The sequence below is a fragment of the Saxophila tyrrhenica genome (genome assembly GCF_035928015.1).
Source record: "Saxophila tyrrhenica strain CCFEE 5935 chromosome Unknown scaffold_15, whole genome shotgun sequence".
Classification (NCBI taxonomy): Eukaryota; Fungi; Ascomycota; class Dothideomycetes; order Mycosphaerellales; family Extremaceae; genus Saxophila; species Saxophila tyrrhenica.
This window is the reverse complement of record NW_027041747.1, coordinates 159,118-177,447: the sequence shown is the minus strand read 5'-3', so window position 1 is coordinate 177,447 and position 18,330 is coordinate 159,118. Positions and strand designations below refer to the sequence as shown.

The window sequence follows — 18,330 nt, the reverse complement described above, 5'->3', positions numbered from 1 at the left end:
GAATATGCGGCGAATGTCTCATCGAATGTAGAGATGTGCCAGATCTTGCATTGGGCTGTAGCTTGTTAATTGATTGTACCTTAGGCTCAAGAGGCTCTAAAGGTTCGGCAAGGCAAAGCTGGTCGCCTTTTCGGTTCTCCTTGGCGGGACCCTAGCAACGATGTTTTGGCCGATCAGCACCAATTCCAACTTCAAGACCTCTGAGCACCATCAGTTCGCACGCAGCAGCAATAATGGATGCAACATATACAAAGCATCTTAGCGAAAGTATTCCTCTCTCCGACGCGCCCAAAACATCGACTCGAAAACGAAGCACCACGCAAACCCCACGCAAAGCACGCCTCGCACAACAAGAAGACATTCCTTGGACCGCAGCACGATGCAACAGACTCCTGCGAACCATTGCCTCTCGCATACACATTTTACGGCGATTATCTGAGAATGACTTTGCCGAGCAAGCACTCCGCACACCGAAAGTGAAGCGCAAGCGCGATGTAGCAGAGGATGCGGCAGTCGAGAAGCTTGGGATGAAGTTGGCTGCGCTGGAGACGCCGAGTCGTGGAGATGATCCAGAGTGGTTTCCTGGAACTGGGAAGAAGGGCGTGAGGAGGACGTATGGTGGCAGAAGGAATGCTAGGAAGCCTGAAACCGACACTCATTCAAAGGACAGCAGAGGCGATGTTGGGTTTAGGACGCCGTTCATCAGGAAGATCTTGCGTCCGGAGGCTGCTGTGTCGCCGGCGGATGATGTATACTCCACTTCAAGCCGGATGGCGCAGATGGGAAAGAAAGGAAGACAGGATGCGATACAGCCGAAGACGCATGCTGAAAGGGCCCTGAAGACGCTGCTGGATTCGTTTGATAGCTTGTTGGCAAGCACAGATCCGAAGGTCGCGGAGTCGAGAAGAGGTGCGGGTTCATTGCTGGGGATGTGTTTGCGCAAGGTGCCGGCCTATATCGATTACGAGCAGAAATATGCGGAGGAGGAAGAGGACGACTGGGGGTTCGATGCGATTGAGACCGTGTACCTGGATCTCGAGAGGCTAGGAAGAGTCTCGTGGCACGGGTTGCGCCGGGTCACAAGGGCGCATGCGGTGAGGATGATCATCGACGCCATGGCCGAGCGAATGTGGCCGCTGAGGAGCCTGGATTCGCTCATGGATATCTGCACAAAGCACCATGCGGTCAAGGAGGGCCATGAGCTATTGCGAGCCTGGTTGGTAAGCTCGAAGGGGAAGATCGAGAAGCCGGTCGAGAAGTTCGTGGAAATGGCCTTGAGATCGGACAGCAATGGCTTCTTGTTCAGGACTCTGGGCGAGCTGCTTTCGTCTGAGATACTGGGATGTACAGAGGTGGCTTCAGTCACGGAGCTCTGGCACGCATTACCTGTCGCTATGGCCAGGAGATCCTCTCAACGTTGCGCCATCGGCTTCCTTGAGCAGTACGCAAGTGCATGCAGCAAGCTTCAGGACAACGGAGACGAGGAGGCAGCTTCCAGCGAGCTGAATGCGCTGTGCTCTACGGTGCCGCTACACACCACCCTGCCGCTGCTCACTTCCATGTGTCTAATGGCAAGTCACCGAGCCGGTCTGCAAGAAGGCGAAGCAGAGGCAATGTCCGGCGAATTGCATCGAGTCGCCCTGAACATTGTCCGTATTCCGACGAGACACGACACTCCCTGCGATCCGGTCATATGTCTGAAGGTCCAGGATTTGTTCTTGACCACAGCCATTTTGGTCGGAGCCGTGCGAGGAGATTCCGAGGCTTCGAGCGAAACCGTCGGCTTCGGAGCACTCTCATGCCTGCTCTACGGAGACTCGCAAACAGGGTCGGCATCAAGGAGGCGGTTGGTCAATCTCAACAGGGACCGGGCGGCGCTCGTGTGCAAGGCGATCAAATGCGTGGAGTCCTTGGATAAATCAGCAGCACAGGCCATCGCCAGACGGGCTTGTACGGGATTGATGCAGGCTGCGGATACGGTTACCGATAAAGGCGCTTCGATCATGGCAGATCTAGCCGTCGAGGTCGCTGCAACGTGGGCGGAATACCGAGGCGACAACGACAGCTATGCATTCGCCGACGACATCCAGCGAGAGGCTCTGATCTGCTCAAGCGATCCTGCTAACCACGATCCGTCAAGCTCTTCGGGCGAAGTCGGTGGCTATCGATGGGAGGAAGGCATCGGCGAGTGGGTGGCCGCCACTCCTGCTGAGCGGATTGCCAAAGAGCAGAAGTCTAGGGAAGGCTCCGTTATCAGTCAAGACTCTGGTATTGGGATGAGTGAGCCAGTGAGCCCGAAGGTCAAGCCCAGCGAAATGAGCGGCGAACAGCCTGATCAAGCCGACTCGCCGCCTGGTCTCATAAGCGGCAGCTCGTCGCCGGGAGAAGTCGATTCGCCAGAGCTGGTATACCATGCACAAAGTATAGAAATGGCTGCCGAGTATGGCTCATCTCCACTGAGTGGCAAGCTGGGTGCAAGGAGACAGGAGCCTACGACGGAAGCAGGAACCGAACACACATCTCCGAAACCTCGAGATGCGCAAGACGAACATGACATCGACCTCCTGACGCCATGCTTGCTGAAGCCGGGCGGGACGATCCAGCTGGCCCCAGAGCAGGATACATTCGACGACCGCGACGAGCTCTCCATGACTCCATGCCGGTCCAAAGCCGTCCCGGTCGCCACGGACCGCCTAAAGCTCTCTGTCGAGCCAACGCATCCGGACGACACAACCAAGCAGCCGTCGTCTCCAGATCCCACTGTAGCAAATCACCATGTTCAGGACGACAAGGACGAGCTCTCCATGACTCCATATGCTGTCCGACAGGCCCAGACACCCGTTCCTGAGCCGAAGAAGGCAGCCACAAGGGCACGAAGACGTCCTAGAAGAGCCGTCGAGACCACACCTGCGAGGATGACTCTGCGCTCGCAGCAGAAGCGTGCACGAGTCCAAGCCGTTCCTTGCTCAGGCGGTGTTAGTGACGATGAGCTTGGTGCTTGAGGGTATGTCCTCCACGGTTGGAGTGTTTCGTATTGGACCATGGCATCCTCAACAAGAACCCAAGGCGCGAGGAAGCTTGTCGTTGTACAAACTGTACAGGATAGTTCATCCCTCGTTGTATGAAACTTCGATATTCCCCCTGACGACTGCCGGTTATGTCCAGCATTCCAAGGTTTGGCTCCACGTTTTCTGACCCATGCTGCTGGTGTCGGTAGACGCTAATCCACGTGTACCATGGATTTCACCCAGCTCCTCGGTCGAAAATGAACCTTCAACAACGGTCGTTCATACCCCGTCGTGATACGTTGAAATGATGGACACGCTAGCTGATGTGCGTTCCACAGGAGGGACCATGGCTGAGAAGTTGACGGCAGTGCTATGCTTAAGATTAGTCGACCAGATATCGTGGTAGGGACGTTGCGCCGGTTGTCCCCTCCAAGCATACCATGCCTAAGATCAACGCACTCATATGTCCACTCCCAGCAACCCGCATATCAACTGTTCCATAAAGCGAAACAGCAAATCCATAAGCTCAACCATCTACTGCCTTCCCGCCTCTCCTCCGCCTCCGCTCGTACTGCCCATTCAACTTCCCATCTCGTAGTAGAGTCCCATAGCATCGCGGAGCTCGTCTATAGTGGTGCACGCCTGGATCGCAAGCCAGCGGCAAACTGCAATGCGCTTAGGGTCGTCCTATGCCGATGCTGGGAGTGTGCGGAAGCGGCTTCGCACGTCAATAAGGTGTAGGTAGCATCTCATACATGTGCTGCCTTGGATGGTCACCGGCGATACGCTGGCGAGTTTCTCAAGGCCTGTGTACTCATGCCGTCCTGAGCCTACGCTGCTGTGGTTGCCGGGGCCACGAGCCTCGTATGCTCGCCGGCAGATCGGACAGCTCCCATTGACTGCGACCGGCGGTGGCCAAAGAATCGCCTTCAGCTCCTCGAAATTGGTGCAAGCCTCAATAAGAGCCCATTTGTCGTTGCTGGGATCGACGGTGGATCTGTTCATGTGCGCAAAATGCATGCCCTCGGTGCAAACATAGCATGTCCTGGCCCCCTGAAGGATAGGTAACTTGTATGCGTGTTTGAAGTGATATTTGAAGGCTGTGGTGTGATCCTTGTGGTCGTTTGTTGTATGTGTGAGTAGTCCTCGATTGTAGATATCGTAATTCTCACTAGTTAGCTCTGCTGTAGTCGGAGCTGGGTCGGGTACGAGATCTATCGCGGCATCGAGCTCCTCGAACGTCTTCGCAGCCAGCATGGCTTCCCATCTGCGGCTATAAATCCCCGTGTCACCCCATGTAAGCACCCTATGACACATCTGCTTCCAGCATGGCCCACAAACCACTGAAATGTCCGCAAGCAGCGGCACCTCTTTGACACAATGAATGAGGAGCGGCACCTCTCGAACAAAATGGTTATCCCCGGTGACCATTTGGCCGAATGGCGCTTGTGGGTCGAAGCCTGGTTCGTGTTTCCGGACCCTGAGCTTCATCTGGCATTTCGGGCAGTGCAGTGGACAGTACGGGATGTCGGTGTCGTCGCCAGGGGAATATAAACACATCATAACTGCCTGAGCTCATAGAGGTGTTGGGACATGCTACGCTCAAGATTAGTCGACCAGATATCGTGGTAGGGATTTGCGGTCTGTTCTCCTTTGTGGCCAGCACGTGAATCGCAGCATCTTGAATCGTTGATCCAGTGGCATGAGGCGCTCGCCTTGAACTTGCACGTCTTGTTCTCCGTCCGAATGGAGGTCATTCTCTAACGCCTCACCGCCGTCCGCATTCAAGCAGTACTCTTGCTGAAAGCTGCTTGGGTCGGAAGATACCTTTCGTCGAAGAACGAGCCGCCTCACCCGCTCTCCTGGAGTCGTTCTAAGTTGGCTCCGACATGCTTTCTGCTCTTCTTTTTATGTGTGCCCTCCGAATGCCTTTTCGTCGAGAGTATAGTCAAGACCGAGTCGAGGCAAATTATGCGCTTGGTTCGTTGGTGGATTCGATTGATATGTGTACATTTAGAAATGCTAGCCGTTGGCCTCGGAATTCTTTTGATTCAAGTCTTAGGTGGTTGGCTTGCTGGTTGATGCTCTCGATCACGTTGCAGTTGGTCAGATCGATAGACATATATCCAAAGCAGAGGCCGGTGTTATCGATCATATACTATCTCCTTGGACAAAAAGAGTCTCCTATGAAGTGAAGGCCGAATGGTAGAGAAGGGCAAAATAGGTGATATGCAAGTTCACTTACAAGTCTCACCCATTGTCGTTGTCGTGAGGTCGTATCTGAAAGTTGCAGCTTCTGACTTCGGTCTCTTTCGACTCGAACAAGCACAATGGCGAAAGTACTGGCTGTTCTGTGCTGCGGCAAGGTCGAGATCTTGCCAACGATCTACGAAGACGAGTAAGTCAATCACATTCAGCTCATGGTCGTCGAGGTCGATACTGCCGTCGCCGTCGTCGCTGTGACTGACATCGCCAGTTTGACGGTCGCGGCAGAGCATGGCTGACATATGATGCCTTAGCGAGCACAACACCACCACCACCGAGCAGTAAGTCCTCCTTCTCGACGCGTAGATTGCCTTTGCTGGCACTACAGTCAATGCTCTTGCTGCCATGCTTCAAGACCCGACGTAGAGAACATGCTGACCAGGTCACAGGATAACGACCGAGGACACCGGAGACGACATCGCCGACCTCATCGCAGAGTAAGGCCTCCCTCCTTGAGTTGAAGAAGACCCCAGTATACCGCTTGATCTTGATGCTAACTTTCAGGCAGGGTCGGCGATGAAGTCTTCGAGTCCGACGAGGAATGATGTGAGTCTTTCTTTGATTTGTAGTGCCCACCTGCCCCTGCACTGTTCTGCATACCCATCTCGAGCGAACATTGCACATGAAAGACGAGGAAGGGAAGTTGCTGTTGTCGGCTTCTCGAACGTTCCCGCCTCCGGACGACTCCGCCAAGACGATCAACGTGACGTCTTCCCATCCGTCGAGCTCTGTGGACAGCCACTCTTCCTCTCCTACACACCTCCATCGACAACCTTCGACTCTCCGAGATGGCGTTCATCCTCAAGCGGCCGTTCGCGATCACCAACGCGCTCAAGCAGGCGCCCCGAGCATCACAAGGGACATTCTCCCAACCCATCAAACAGGCGATCCGGAGCTACAGCAAGCAATCGACGCCACTACGACCATTCCCAAAGAACGAGAATGTCTTCCTCAACGCCTTCCGACAGTCATCCCGGAGGCGCTATCAATCAACAGCGCCCGCAAACCCCGTAGCGCAGGGGAACCTCACACAACGACTCATCTATGGCGGTACGTCAATTCAACAACTCCCCGGCTTGATCGTTTCCTATCCTCGATTGTGAACGACGGAGATTTTCAGGCGATGATTGACTAAAGTACAACAGGCGCAATCTTCGGCGGCACCCTCCTCGCAATCAACCTTGTCTTCAACCGCGAAACACGAGAAGATGGCGGCATGCCCCCATACGAACGATCATACCTCAACGATACTTTCCTGCACACTGGCTTGGGCGTGGGCATCATCGGCATTACAGCAAGAGCACTTCATATGAACGGATGGTCGTATCGATTGATGTCTGCAAACCCATGGCTCGTCCTCGGCATTGGTCTGGTCGGTTCCATCGGCTCGATGATGGTCTGTCGCAGCGCAGACCCAAGTAACTACCTGGTGAAGTACGGAGCCTGGGGCGCGTTCAACGTGACCCAGGCGGCGTTGCTGAGCCCACTCCTGTTCTTCTCTCCCGCCATCTTGGCTAGAGCCGGTCTTTATACCGTTGGAATGATGGGATCGATCGCACTTGTGGTATGTACTGAGAAAGATTTTCCCGGACACGATCACACTACAAGCGGCGCTCCGGAACCTCTTCTTTTTATTATTCTACAGAAGCTCGAGAAACTTGCTGACCCTTCTATCTACCTAGGGTGCTACGGCTAAACAAGACAAGTACCTCTACCTCGGCGGCCCTCTCCTCGCTGGTGTTGCGATTGTTGCGCTCTCTGGACTCGCACCGATGGTTCTCCCGGCTACGGCTGTTCGCACAATGATGTGGACTGAGAACATCTGGCTCTACGGCGGTCTGGCTGTAAGTTTAAATCAACAACATGTGTATGGACGTTTGCTGAGTTATACCAGGTCTTCGGTGGCTTCACACTCTACGACGTACAAAAGATCCTCAATCACGCACGTATGGCCGAACGCGGCATGATGAAGAGAGACGCGGTTATGGAGAGCATATCCCTCGAACTCGACTTCATCAACATCTTTGTCCGCATGGTCCAGATCCTCGCAATGCAGCAAGGCAGGCGGAAATAGGCCAACAATCAGTCAAGGGAGGTCGGTTGCTTTAGCGGATGAGATACTCAGGTGCATTCTATGAGCGGCACGGTCCAAGGGGCGTTTGGGAGGGATATTTCCGACCGAAATGGATGTACCATTAGTCTCTGCTCTCCAATTCCAAGCACAAATTTGCTTCCGCCTCAATCGTATCTTCACAAGTGGCAGCTTAGTAGATTCTCCATCTCCGCGACACGAATGCTTGCTATGCTGCTATACGCCCTGCTGTTGGGCAGTGCTCCCCTTACGAATTCGGAGAACTATGCGGTCGTCTTGCCTCGCTCTGCCTTCTCCGTGGGCATCTTCCACCCAAATGTTTCTGAGCACACTTTGTGGCAGTCCGGGTCGTGGAGACTGCCATATCATCTGGTACGTGGCCTGCCTCACGCGCATGTGCCAACGTGCAGTTAGACTTCTCCGCGTCTGTCTGCCGAACTCTCTTCCAAACCACGAAGCCACTCCAACATCGCTGCTGTTCCGCTCCAGCCGTCACTTCGTTGATGGGTCACGCGTAATATTTATGCGGTCTGTTCCACTGGGCTGACATGTCCTCTTCTCCTCCATAAAGCTAAGTAAGGCGGTATAAGCACTCTCCCTGCGTACTCCTTCAGTCCCAGCTGCTGCTCTCACCTCTGCCTTCCCAAAGGACAAGATCAATCGTCTGTCTCTTCTTCTAATAACCTCTACCTACGTGATCAAACAACATGCCTTCCGCAGACAACACTAAGCCTCCGTTCGAAAGAGTGAGCCCAACCAACACCCCCTCCTCTCCACCCTTCCATCCCGTCCTAACCATCTCACCACTAGATCCTCATCGCCGGCGCCGGCCCCAGCGGCCTCCTCCTCGCCCTCCTCCTCGCCCAACACAACATCCCCACCACCGTCCTCGAAGCCTGGCCCCAACTCGACACCCGCCTCCGCGCCTCTCAATATGGCGTCCCCGCGACCCGAATATTCCGCCGCGCAGGCCTGCTCCCTGACTTCCGCGCCGCCTCGATCCCGAAGTTCCCGGCGATCTGTTGGCGACGCGTCGCGGATGGGGAGAAGCTTGTGGAGATCGATATGGGGGTTGTAGAGGACGAGGAGGATCGGATGGTGGTGTTGCAGCTTGGAATTATTGTTCAGATTATGTATCGGCATTGTACGGAGAGGTTTCCAGGGTTGATTGATATCAGATTTAATCACAAGGTGCTTGGGGCTGGGGAGGAGGCAGGGACAGGAAAGGCGTGGTTGGATGTGGAGATTGGAGGGGAGGAGGAGGAAAAGAGGGTGGAGAGGATGGAGGCCGATTATGTGGTTGGCTGCGATGGGTCAGGGAGTGCGGTGAGGAGGAGTTTGTTCGGCAGGGAATGGCCGGGGCAGACATTCGATTGTCGGTTCATTGTGCAGAATGTGTTTTACGAGGGGTTTGAAAAGCATGGTTGGGATGGAGGTAACTACTTAGTGGACAATCAACATTGGGGGTTGGTTGCGAGAAGAGGGCATGGAGGGTTATGGCGCGTCACGTACGGAGATCCGGCGGTTGGACTGACGGACGAAGAGTATCTTGCCCGGCGGCCGTGGCATTTCAAGAATATCCTGCCTGGTGCCCCGGAGCCGGACGAGTATAAGGTCGAGCAGACGAACATGTATAACATCCACAACCGCTGTGTGCCGTCGTTCAAAGTTGGACGGATACTGTTGGCGGCTGATGCGGCTCATGTTTGCAATCCGTGAGTACAGACTCTTGATTTAATGTTGCTCTCTGCCATGATCAATGCTGATCCGAGGGCGACGCAGTATGGGCGGCTACGGCTGCATGACCGCCTGTCTCGACGTCGGTGGGCTGGCAGACTGCTTTATCGGCTATCACGACGGTAATGCAGGAGAGGAGATATTAGAGACGTATGCAAAGGTTCGACGGGACATCTTCCTGAAGTACGTTGATGCGAGAAGCATCAAGAACTTGAATCGAGTATGGAAGACAGATCCGTGGACGGTGGCGGAGACGGACAAGTTCTTTGGCATTATCAAGGAGTTGAATAAGGATAAAGCGGCATTGAAGGAGTTTCTGCTGGTGAGTCCTACGACCATGAAAGTTGGTGTGCGTACTGATGATCCGGGCAGAAAATGTCGAGCATTGAGTACGATTTTACTCAGCATTATGACAAGCAGCCGCAAACCAATGGGTCGATCAACGGAGCAAAGGGTACGCCGGCGAGTGTCAACAGAGATGTCGCTGCTTCTGTACAGCTTCAAGTATAGACCATGAATACAGATATCCGCGTGAACGTCTAACAGAGAATTTCAGGAGTGAAGGAGGCTCGGAGACATGACTGCCATTGATCGGACAGCAGCTCGCGCTAGCTTATTACCCCCTCGATTTCTTTCACATGCTACGAGCCAGCGACGACGAGGTTAATGGCAAACCACCATCGGTTGAAAGTGCTGTTGAACCGGCGAATGTCTCTTTTTTAACGATGTTACATGCTACGTGTGTTTGACAGCAGCAAGAAAACATACCACATTCAACTGTTCGTTATCTCAAGAACGACTACGTCCACAGACTCCGAAGCAACGCCACGCAACTCAATATCGCAGTCCCTCTCACCGCTCCACGAGCTCTTGGTTGACGGTAACCACGATCTTGCCCCTCGCTCTGCCTGTCTTCTGCCTCGCAATGGCCTTCTTACCATCTACAAAAGCAAACTCCGAATCAACGACCGCCCTCAGCCTACCCTCCGCCATCAACCCACCGATCATCTTGAGGTCGTCCACCTTCGGCACCGCCGCCATGACCCCGAGCTTCCTCTGTCCGCCACCAAGGAAGCCTGGCAACAGCATGGCTTTCATCATAGCCCAGACAAAGCCAAAGCCAGGCGATGCGCCGACAAACACGTACTTAGCGCTGGGGTTCGTGTATTCGTGCGCGTGGAAGTACAGATCGAATTGGGAGCCCACATTGTCCACGACATGGTCGAACGGCTTCTGCTTCTTCAGCTGCTCCAGGACGGGCGCTTGCTTGTAGTCGAGGACTTCGTCTGCACCGAGCGACTTGCACAATTCAACGTTAGCGGTCGAGCAGGTTGTTGTGACGTGGCAGCCGAGAGCTTTGGCGATTTGAATGCCGAAGGTGCCTACGCCTCCCGAACCGCCATTGAGAAAGACTCTCGATCCGTCTTTGACGTATGGCAGAATCGATTGGCAGGCGGACAGACCTGCGATTCCAACAGTGCAGGCCTTCAATGGATCAACACCTTCCGGTAACGGGGCAGCAGCAGTGCTGTTGACAGCAGCGTATTCGGCCATCGCGCCACCAGCGGCCGTGGGGCCTGAGACGCCGAACACCAGCTGCCCGACTTTGAACGGAGAGCCAGCAGCTGGTTTCACGACACGGCCAACAAGGTCCAGACCGGGTGTTGCTGGGTTCGAGACAGCGAGGCGGCCGACTATTGGAAGCTCAGCGATCTTGTAGTCGACCGGGTTGACTGCCATTGCGATGACGCGCACGAGGTTCTGGTCTGACTTGAGTTTTGGGAGTTGAGCGGACGGGTTGATCTGCATGGTATTTTCGAGCCCGGCGCCGGCGGTAGTGTATTGCCATGCTTTCATGGTGGAGGGGATGTCGTTTTCAGCCATTGTCGGAGAATCCGTAAGGTGAGAGCTGTAGAGTGGGTTGATCGGTCCTCGACGACGATATGGTGTTTGAAGAGGCCAATGGTTGTCTTGTGAAGAGCTGATGAATGTTTGGACACGGAAGCTGGATCCTTCGTGCCTACTTATACCATTTCTCATACGCACCTTGGGTGATTAGTCGTGCAAGCACGCAGTGAAGTCAATCTGAGCGTGCTGTTCAAGCGAAGAGAGGTTAGCGCCGCAGAATGCCACCTTCGCTTGGAATGCATGACGATAATCAGCCAATCATTGCAACCGAAATGCTCCAAATTTCGCAGGATACTTTGCAGTAAGTGGCGTATTGTTCCGACTGACGGCACAATGGCTGCCCGCTCCGGCCAGAGATCAAAGATATATCCGCTGTGACTTTCTCTGTTGCTCAACACATGGAAAGCACACAGCTATATGGTCTCGGTGTTCAGCTTGTCGTTGGCCTTTCCGCGAACACACTGACCGAATTACATTGTTAGGCAGAGAGGGAAAGCCATCAGCAACGGGATCTTGTAGATGCAGCTGTCGATGCTATATTCACAATTGAGAAGAGAAGCAACCACCCGCTATGCTACATGCTATGCTCGATCCAACGACTGTGCAACGCACATCTCGTAATACCTCCCGCGCAGATTTTGTAGCTCCGTATGAGTCCCCATCTCCACAATCCGACCGTTGCCAAACACGAATATCACGTCGGCATGCTGGAAGGAGTCAGTATGTCTTTCGAGAACAAGTAGATGATGACTGGACTCACTTTTATCGTGCTAAGTCGATGCGCGACAGCGACGGTCGTTCTGCTGGAAGCAGCTGCATCGAGCGTCTGCTGCACGATCCGTTCGCTCTGAGTGTCCAGTGCTGAAGTTGCTTCATCCAGCAGGAGCAGACGTGGGTTGCGGATCAGTGCTCGAGCTATAGCTATTCGTTGTCGTTGCCCACCACTGAACTGCAAACCTTTACCGCCGCAGGGCGTGCTGAGACCTTCGGGCAACGACATGACGAAGTCGTATGCGTTGGCCTTCTTGCACGCTTCCAGTATCTCTTCGTCAGAAGGGTCGTAGCGCAATCCCAAGGCGATGTTTTCGCGCACGGAGCCCTGGTACAGTGTCGGTTCCTGCTGTACCAACGACATGTGATCACGGTAGAGTCGTGGGGACAGCTTCGCACTGTTGTCGCCATTCAGAGTTATGCGGCCGGAGATGGGGTCGTAGAACCTTTCGAGCAACGAGATGACAGTCGTCTTGCCGCACCCCGATGGCCCCACGCAAGCAGCGTACGAGCCGGGCTTGATGTCCATCGAGATACCTTTCAGCACGCGGGAGGCGTCTCGCTGCTTGTATCTAAACTCCACGTCCTCGAGCGCCAGGGGCCCATCTCCAGATGGCCCGATAGACTTGTTCGAGTCGTCTTCTCCGATGCGTGCTTTGAGTGTTCGGAGCCAGAGTATATAATTGGCTGCGGGTCTGGCTTTCGTGATGGAAGAAGAGTAGCCAAAGAACTGTCCTGCTGCCTGGCCGCCGAAGATGACACCGATGAAGACGACGAAAAATTGGATGACGGTATATTCGCCGGAGATCAACAACGTACTGCCGTACCAGAATCCCAGTGCTATGCCAGGGTTAGTCTTCTCGTTGGCGTGGAAAAGAGCTTCAGTCGTGGTACGTACCCATGATAAGAAAGTCCAATGACTGGGAGAGAGAATAGCCTATCATAGTGCGGAAGAACGAGCGCGTAGACTTGTGCACGATGAAGTCGAGCATGTCCCCGTACTCCTTTAGGATCTGTGACTCCAGTGTGAGTGAAGCAACGGTCCGAATAGAAGTGACTGCTTCTGTTGCCAGGCCCGCACTCTCGGCAAAGCGCTCCCCTGCTGCGTTCTCGAGCTTCTGGTCCAGCCTGATCTTTGCATAGCCTGAGCCAAGGAGCAGAGGAAGGCCGCCGAATACCACCACGAGACCGAGCTTCCAGCCGTAAGCGATTGCAACGACGCTCGATGACACGACGTTCACAAGCACGATGAAGATAAGCAGCAGATTGCCCGCCAGGAGTTCGAGAAGGGCGTTTGGTACCGAGGACAGCTTGGACGTCAGTGCCCCTGAAGTATTCTCCGGCCGATCGAAGAAGTCCTGATCCATGCTGATAATGCGAGTGAACATCTCCGACCGGTAGCGCTGCGTTACGATTTGAGCGATCTGGTGAAGTCAGAAATGCCAGTCATGTAAATTCATAATCGAAGCCCACCTCATTGCAAATCCACCCAACGACGAAGTAGGCGAACAGATTAGCCAGCGCAACTATGAAGAACATCAGAGCAAAGAAGTCCGCCCGTTCGCGGCCCTCGTCAATGGAGATAGTGAAGACGTTGATCAAGTGGGCGTCGAGCAACGCTTGGGCTGGGAACGTCCCACCTGCGACCAGGCACGCGACGCATGACAGGAAGAACCGGAAGTAAAGGTCTTTCTGCTCCGTCAGCATGATCCAGATGCACTTCACTAAGCCATATCCAAGGGTTCCAGAAGCGAGGTGATCAATCTCAGCTTCGGCGGCAGTTTGCGGCTCGGTCTTCGTCCGTTGCAAGGTATCGGTGCGGCTCATTTCCAGATCATTCTCTTCCTTCGAAAAGTCCGCGGCGTCTCCCGAAGTGCTGCCCAGGTCTTGAGCTCGCACCAGCGAAGCATATTGACCATCCAGCTTGATGAGCTCACGATGCGTGCCTTGTTCGACAATACGGCCATAAGACATTACCACAATGTTGTCAGCAGCTTTGACAGTGGCAAGCTTATGGGCAATGACGAGAGTGGTTTTGCCAACAGAGACCCGGTTCAGAGCATCTTGCACTATGCCTTCCGCGCGAGGATCCAGAGCGCTCGTCGCCTCGTCCAGAAGCAGGACCTGCGGGTTGGAAACAATGCTGCGAGCTATGGCCACGCGTTGCCTGTGTACATCTGTGTTAGCTATATACCCAGATTTTTGCAATCCCTCAACTTACCTTTGGCCGCCACTAAGCATGCTTGCTCGCTCGCCGACCTGTGTCTGGTATCCGTCCGGAAGATCTTGGATGAAGCCATGCGCATTGCTGGCTACGCACGCTTCCTCCACCAACGCTTTCTGCTTCCCCGGGTCAAGCGTAGTTTGAGAGTCTACCAATCCCTTAGCCACGTTCTCGAAGATGGTTCCTCTAAAGAGAACAGGCTCCTGCTGGACGAGACGAATGCGGCTGCGTAACCATTGAGTGTTGTAGTAGCTGAGTGGTTTACCGTCGAGAAGTATATCGCCCTCAGATTGCTCGTACCATCGTTCGATCAAACCGACAAGAGTTGACTTGCCGCAGCCGCTTGCGCCAACCAGGGCAGTGGTCTTTCCTGCTGGAATCGACAAATTCAAGCTATGCAGAACTTGCGCTGTCGGACGCGAAGGATATGTGAAGGACAGGTCTCTGATCTGGATATCTCCTTGACACGTCGTGGGCTGCTCGCCAGAAGGTGATAGAGGGTCGAGTTGAGATGGCTTGTCGATGATTGAGAACAGCTCGGAGGCAGCCGACGCAGCGTTCGTGAGCGCTTGGATCTGGGGTGCAATCGTCGACATGGCCGTGGCGGAGATGGTCACGGCAAGCACGACGTTGATGACCGTTCCCACGCTCTCGATCTCGCCACTAGCATACCTGGAATTCAAAAGATGTCAGCGGTGGTGTCGAGACGCAACATGAGCTCACTCACATTCTGAAACCTTGCCAGAAGGCCAAAGCAGTGCCGCTCAGAACGCAGAACCATTCCGTAGCAAACATAACGCCATCTGTAGACTGTCAGCATGTATTAGCAGCTCTCTGCCAGACTACCTACAGTTGGGAGACTTCTTCTTGCCAATCTCGCGAGCAGCTTGAAGGAACTCATTATAACTCCGCACCATCTTCTCATGGGCCCAAAAAGCATGAACGGTCTTGATCGAGCTGATGGCTTCCTGAGACAGCACACCCGCCTTTGAGTAGATGCGGGTGATTTTTGATTCGTGTACCGCGTCAATTGATATGCATATGCTGACAACGACGAAAATTGCTGGGACGATGCTCATGACGATCAGAGCTAATTTCCACTGTACGGCGAGAGCAATGATGAAGCCGGAAAAGAAGAGCGATAAGCCTTGGAAGATGAAGGCAAACTTCTCCGCGATGCCTTGATTGATCCGGTTGCCGTTGGTCGTCACCTGGGATGAAACGGAGCCATTGCTCTCCTTGTCGAAGTGCCAGACCTCCTGTCGAAGAGTGCTGTCCAAGAAGGCATACCGGACGGCTCTGGTCGTGCGCAGGGCGGCAATGCTCACGCATACGTTGGAGATGTAGACGACGCAGAAGCGGCCGACGAAGAGGTAGACGAAGTAAAGCACCAGTTGGTTGACGGTGGAGCGGAAGTCTGAAGCGACTCCATTCCCTGACGTGGTTTTCGTGAACTCTGTCGTGAATTGGCCGAAGACCAGTGTCATCAGAGGGAGGGCGGCACCCGCAGCGATGGCCAGTCCAATGCCGATGGCATAGAGTATTCGGTCCAGGCGGTCGGTGTAGCGAAAGATGCGCCAGAAGTCGGCGAAACTGCCTGTCTTTTCTTTGTCGTCTTCATCTTTGGCTTCAGTCTTCTGCTCGTCCTTTTTCTCGCTGCTATCTTCATCACTTGTCCTTGCCAGCTGTCGTTCAGCTGCGAGCGTTGTAGGGAGCTCATCAGCTGTTGGCGGTGGCTTCTCGTTGAAGGACGTCATGACTTCGAACCTCCCTCAAAATACAAATCGCATTTCGCAACAACCAGGCTCCACCCACGCACAAGAAGAACTTATATACCTACTATCAACGAAGGCATCAACGCCCAGCTCTTCGGCGTCCGCGCGAGTCGACAAGAGAAAGATGGCGCGTCTCAAAGGCTACTCAATGCCTGCGACGAGTCTAGTCGATTTTTCATTAGGAGATTCGCGCCGCCGCGGGAGAAAGGTGGCGTGGCGTGTCCGTACGAGCCAAGGAGGTAAGTCAAGGTGAGTCAAGGACTGATTCTCGGAGATCAGCAATTCCGGACCCTACCAGACGACAGAATTACATGGGCTGCCATTTGGGAGAGTGGACGGAGGAGGCACGCAACCGAGCCTCCGTTTCTTGGTGCTGGGCGAGTCTTCACGGCGGCATTGAAAGCGAGTTCCGTATTCCGTTCTTTCAATTCCAGAGAAGCTCACAGGCCCAGGCAGCATAGAAGTTTGGTAGTTAGCTTACTACTCCCATCAATACACAATAAGAGTCTCTTGGTCTGTACATCCTCGTATTCATTGGCGCGCACTCAAAGACCGGCGCGTTGAGATCAGTTTCCATCAATCCCGTTTAGAAGCATACAATGCTTCATGTCTATAAGTACACTATGGTCCTCCCCCACGATGCCATTGTCCACACAGTAGTCAATACACTCCACAAATAATGCCATCCGCTTCCAACGGTGCTGATAACTTGCGTTCGACCTCTTCGGTCTGACGAGGCTCAGAACATCACTGCTCACGCCATCACAGCAGGCCAGACCTCAAGCACCAGGAACGCGATGCTGCCAACCACCGCAAGCAACACAAGCGCCTTGGAGGCCATTGGATGCTCCTGCTGAAAGCCGCCCACAGCCAGTCTCGTATCTGTGCCGAGCGACCTGAGCTTCTCGCCGCCGAGCTTGTAGTACATCAGGCCACCGAGAGCAATGGAGTAGCCGAACCACTGCGTTGGAGCAACAGGGTCCTTGAAGATGGCCATGGAAGCAATAACGAGGAGGATATCCTTTAGCACGCCGGAGAGCGTCAGGACGACAGCTGAGGTCTTGCCGATCTGTGAAGACGTAAGCATAGGTCAATGCCCAGAGATTTACTGAGACTCACCAGAAGCACAACGGCAACATTGAGTCCGAAGGCAACGAACGCATTGGCGATGAGAGTGCCAAAGCCCAGGCTGTAAATATCCAGCATGCTCATCTTGGGCGCTTCGACGAAGAGCGTGAAGACACCGTTGATGACGGCGCAAGCCGGTGCAAAGTAGTAGAGGGACACCATTGGATCCATCTTAAACTCCGCCGAGCTCAAGAGGCGCTGCACCATGACCAGGCGGGTAGCCTCGAACACGATGCCGGCTGCTTGGACTGGAGGGGTCTGTTAGTAGGGAACGGCCGGCGGGCGGAGAAGCAGACTCACAGAGGAAGCCAGTCAGGTCAAACTTGATCTCTCCCCAGGAGGCAATGGCGACACCGACAACGATTGCTGAGACGTTGGCGAAAGTCCTCATGCTTGGCGGTGCAAGGCCAAAGACCCATGTGGCGAGGAGGGTAGCAACAGCATTAGAAGCCTAGAACCGTGTTAGCTACGCAACCGTATCACTAGGTTGGATGGACGGTACCTTGAGCATCTGGATGAAGGAGACACTGAGGTACATATATGCCACGTTGCCGAAGATCAAGCTCAAACTGAACATGATACCGATGGGCACAATGGCGCTCCTGCAGTTGCGCGTGATCAGCGAGCTGGCCTTAAGGAGATGTTCCCGCTGCTTCGAACTTACATGTACTTCTGCGGCGTCATCGGGACCTTGTGTCTCGAGTCCAGGTAAGGCGTTGCACGCGCGAGAATCTGCGTCATGAGCGCAGCAAACACCATGTGCCACGTCGTCAAGAAGAGAGCTTGGAACTCGTAAGCAAGAGCAGTGGCAATGTCGTCGTGCTTGTAGACTTACGAAATGCTACAATGCATGATTAGTCTTCTAAAACTCGAAGCAGTCTCCAACGCATATCAAGACTTACTGAACTTGGCAGAAGAAAGGATCCACTTGTTGAACAAGATCACGCTAGAACTCAATGCAATCCATAGCCTAGCAATTCTCATTAGCAATCGCATCTACTGCGTCCCAAGTTCGAGTCCGTACGCGATGAACACTGCTGGATGCAGCCCTCCATCACCCTTCGGCGCCTGAGCCTGGGCTGGGGCAGGCAATTGCTTCTCCGACACGCCACCCTCGAGTTTGCGCTCCGACTCGCCCGAGTTGCGACCGCCGGATCCCATCGTGGAGTGCTCAATGCAGGTGGAGATGGCTTTGTGGTGTTTTGATGGTTTGGCGGATGAGGAGGGGACGTTGGCGCGAACAGACAGATGTCGTTGAGATAGGGGATCCGTTTCAGCTTCGGGAAGGCAGTTTCGACCAGCGGGACCACCCGACGGCGCTAATCCGACACGTGCAGATGCTTATTTTGAGAGCAGGGCAGAAATAGCTACAATAGTTTTCGTGCGGGTCTGACAACGGTTGAAGGGAGATGGAACTTTTAT

The 18,330-nt window shown here is 54.2% G+C and overlaps 9 protein-coding genes across 9 annotated transcripts; 4 read left to right on the top strand and 5 right to left on the bottom strand.

Annotated features, from left to right (window-relative positions):
- Positions 1–233: 233 nt before the first annotated feature.
- On the top strand, positions 234–3,002 carry LTR77_008690 (uncharacterized protein; the record flags this gene model as incomplete). Its single annotated transcript, XM_064805920.1, has 1 exon — positions 234–3,002. One exon carries the CDS (start codon positions 234–236, stop codon positions 3,000–3,002), a length of 2,769 nt encoding a protein of 922 aa, XP_064655779.1.
- Positions 3,003–3,695: 693 nt separating this feature from the next.
- Positions 3,696–4,499, bottom strand: LTR77_008689 (uncharacterized protein; the record flags this gene model as incomplete). The annotated part of the gene is made up of 1 exon (XM_064805919.1): positions 3,696–4,499. The coding sequence occupies one exon, from the start codon at positions 4,497–4,499 to the stop codon at positions 3,696–3,698; it is 804 nt and encodes a 267-aa protein (XP_064655778.1).
- Positions 4,500–6,061: 1,562 nt separating this feature from the next.
- On the top strand, positions 6,062–7,347 carry LTR77_008688 (uncharacterized protein; the record flags this gene model as incomplete). Its single annotated transcript, XM_064805918.1, has 4 exons — positions 6,062–6,323; positions 6,419–6,837; positions 6,956–7,117; positions 7,168–7,347. The coding sequence occupies 4 exons, from the start codon at positions 6,062–6,064 to the stop codon at positions 7,345–7,347; spliced, it is 1,023 nt and encodes a 340-aa protein (XP_064655777.1).
- Positions 7,348–8,072: 725 nt separating this feature from the next.
- Positions 8,073–9,084, top strand: LTR77_008687 (uncharacterized protein; the record flags this gene model as incomplete). The annotated part of the gene is made up of 2 exons (XM_064805917.1): positions 8,073–8,111; positions 8,176–9,084. The coding sequence occupies 2 exons, from the start codon at positions 8,073–8,075 to the stop codon at positions 9,082–9,084; spliced, it is 948 nt and encodes a 315-aa protein (XP_064655776.1).
- A 64-nt stretch (positions 9,085–9,148) lies between these two features.
- LTR77_008686 (uncharacterized protein) lies at positions 9,149–9,612 on the top strand (the record flags this gene model as incomplete). The annotated part of the gene is made up of 2 exons (XM_064805916.1): positions 9,149–9,424; positions 9,475–9,612. 2 exons carry the CDS (start codon positions 9,149–9,151, stop codon positions 9,610–9,612), a joined length of 414 nt encoding a protein of 137 aa, XP_064655775.1.
- A 342-nt stretch (positions 9,613–9,954) lies between these two features.
- On the bottom strand, positions 9,955–10,986 carry LTR77_008685 (uncharacterized protein; the record flags this gene model as incomplete). Its single annotated transcript, XM_064805915.1, has 1 exon — positions 9,955–10,986. The coding sequence occupies one exon, from the start codon at positions 10,984–10,986 to the stop codon at positions 9,955–9,957; it is 1,032 nt and encodes a 343-aa protein (XP_064655774.1).
- Positions 10,987–11,591: 605 nt separating this feature from the next.
- LTR77_008684 (uncharacterized protein) lies at positions 11,592–13,148 on the bottom strand (the record flags this gene model as incomplete). The annotated part of the gene is made up of 3 exons (XM_064805914.1): positions 11,592–11,717; positions 11,771–12,621; positions 12,680–13,148. 3 exons carry the CDS (start codon positions 13,146–13,148, stop codon positions 11,592–11,594), a joined length of 1,446 nt encoding a protein of 481 aa, XP_064655773.1.
- Positions 13,149–13,227: 79 nt separating this feature from the next.
- On the bottom strand, positions 13,228–15,762 carry LTR77_008683 (uncharacterized protein; the record flags this gene model as incomplete). Its single annotated transcript, XM_064805913.1, has 4 exons — positions 13,228–13,948; positions 14,003–14,677; positions 14,733–14,808; positions 14,856–15,762. The coding sequence occupies 4 exons, from the start codon at positions 15,760–15,762 to the stop codon at positions 13,228–13,230; spliced, it is 2,379 nt and encodes a 792-aa protein (XP_064655772.1).
- Positions 15,763–16,534: 772 nt separating this feature from the next.
- Positions 16,535–18,069, bottom strand: LTR77_008682 (uncharacterized protein; the record flags this gene model as incomplete). Its single annotated transcript, XM_064805912.1, has 7 exons — positions 16,535–16,849; positions 16,900–17,156; positions 17,209–17,359; positions 17,411–17,510; positions 17,573–17,738; positions 17,811–17,878; positions 17,933–18,069. 7 exons carry the CDS (start codon positions 18,067–18,069, stop codon positions 16,535–16,537), a joined length of 1,194 nt encoding a protein of 397 aa, XP_064655771.1.
- Positions 18,070–18,330: the final 261 nt, after the last annotated feature.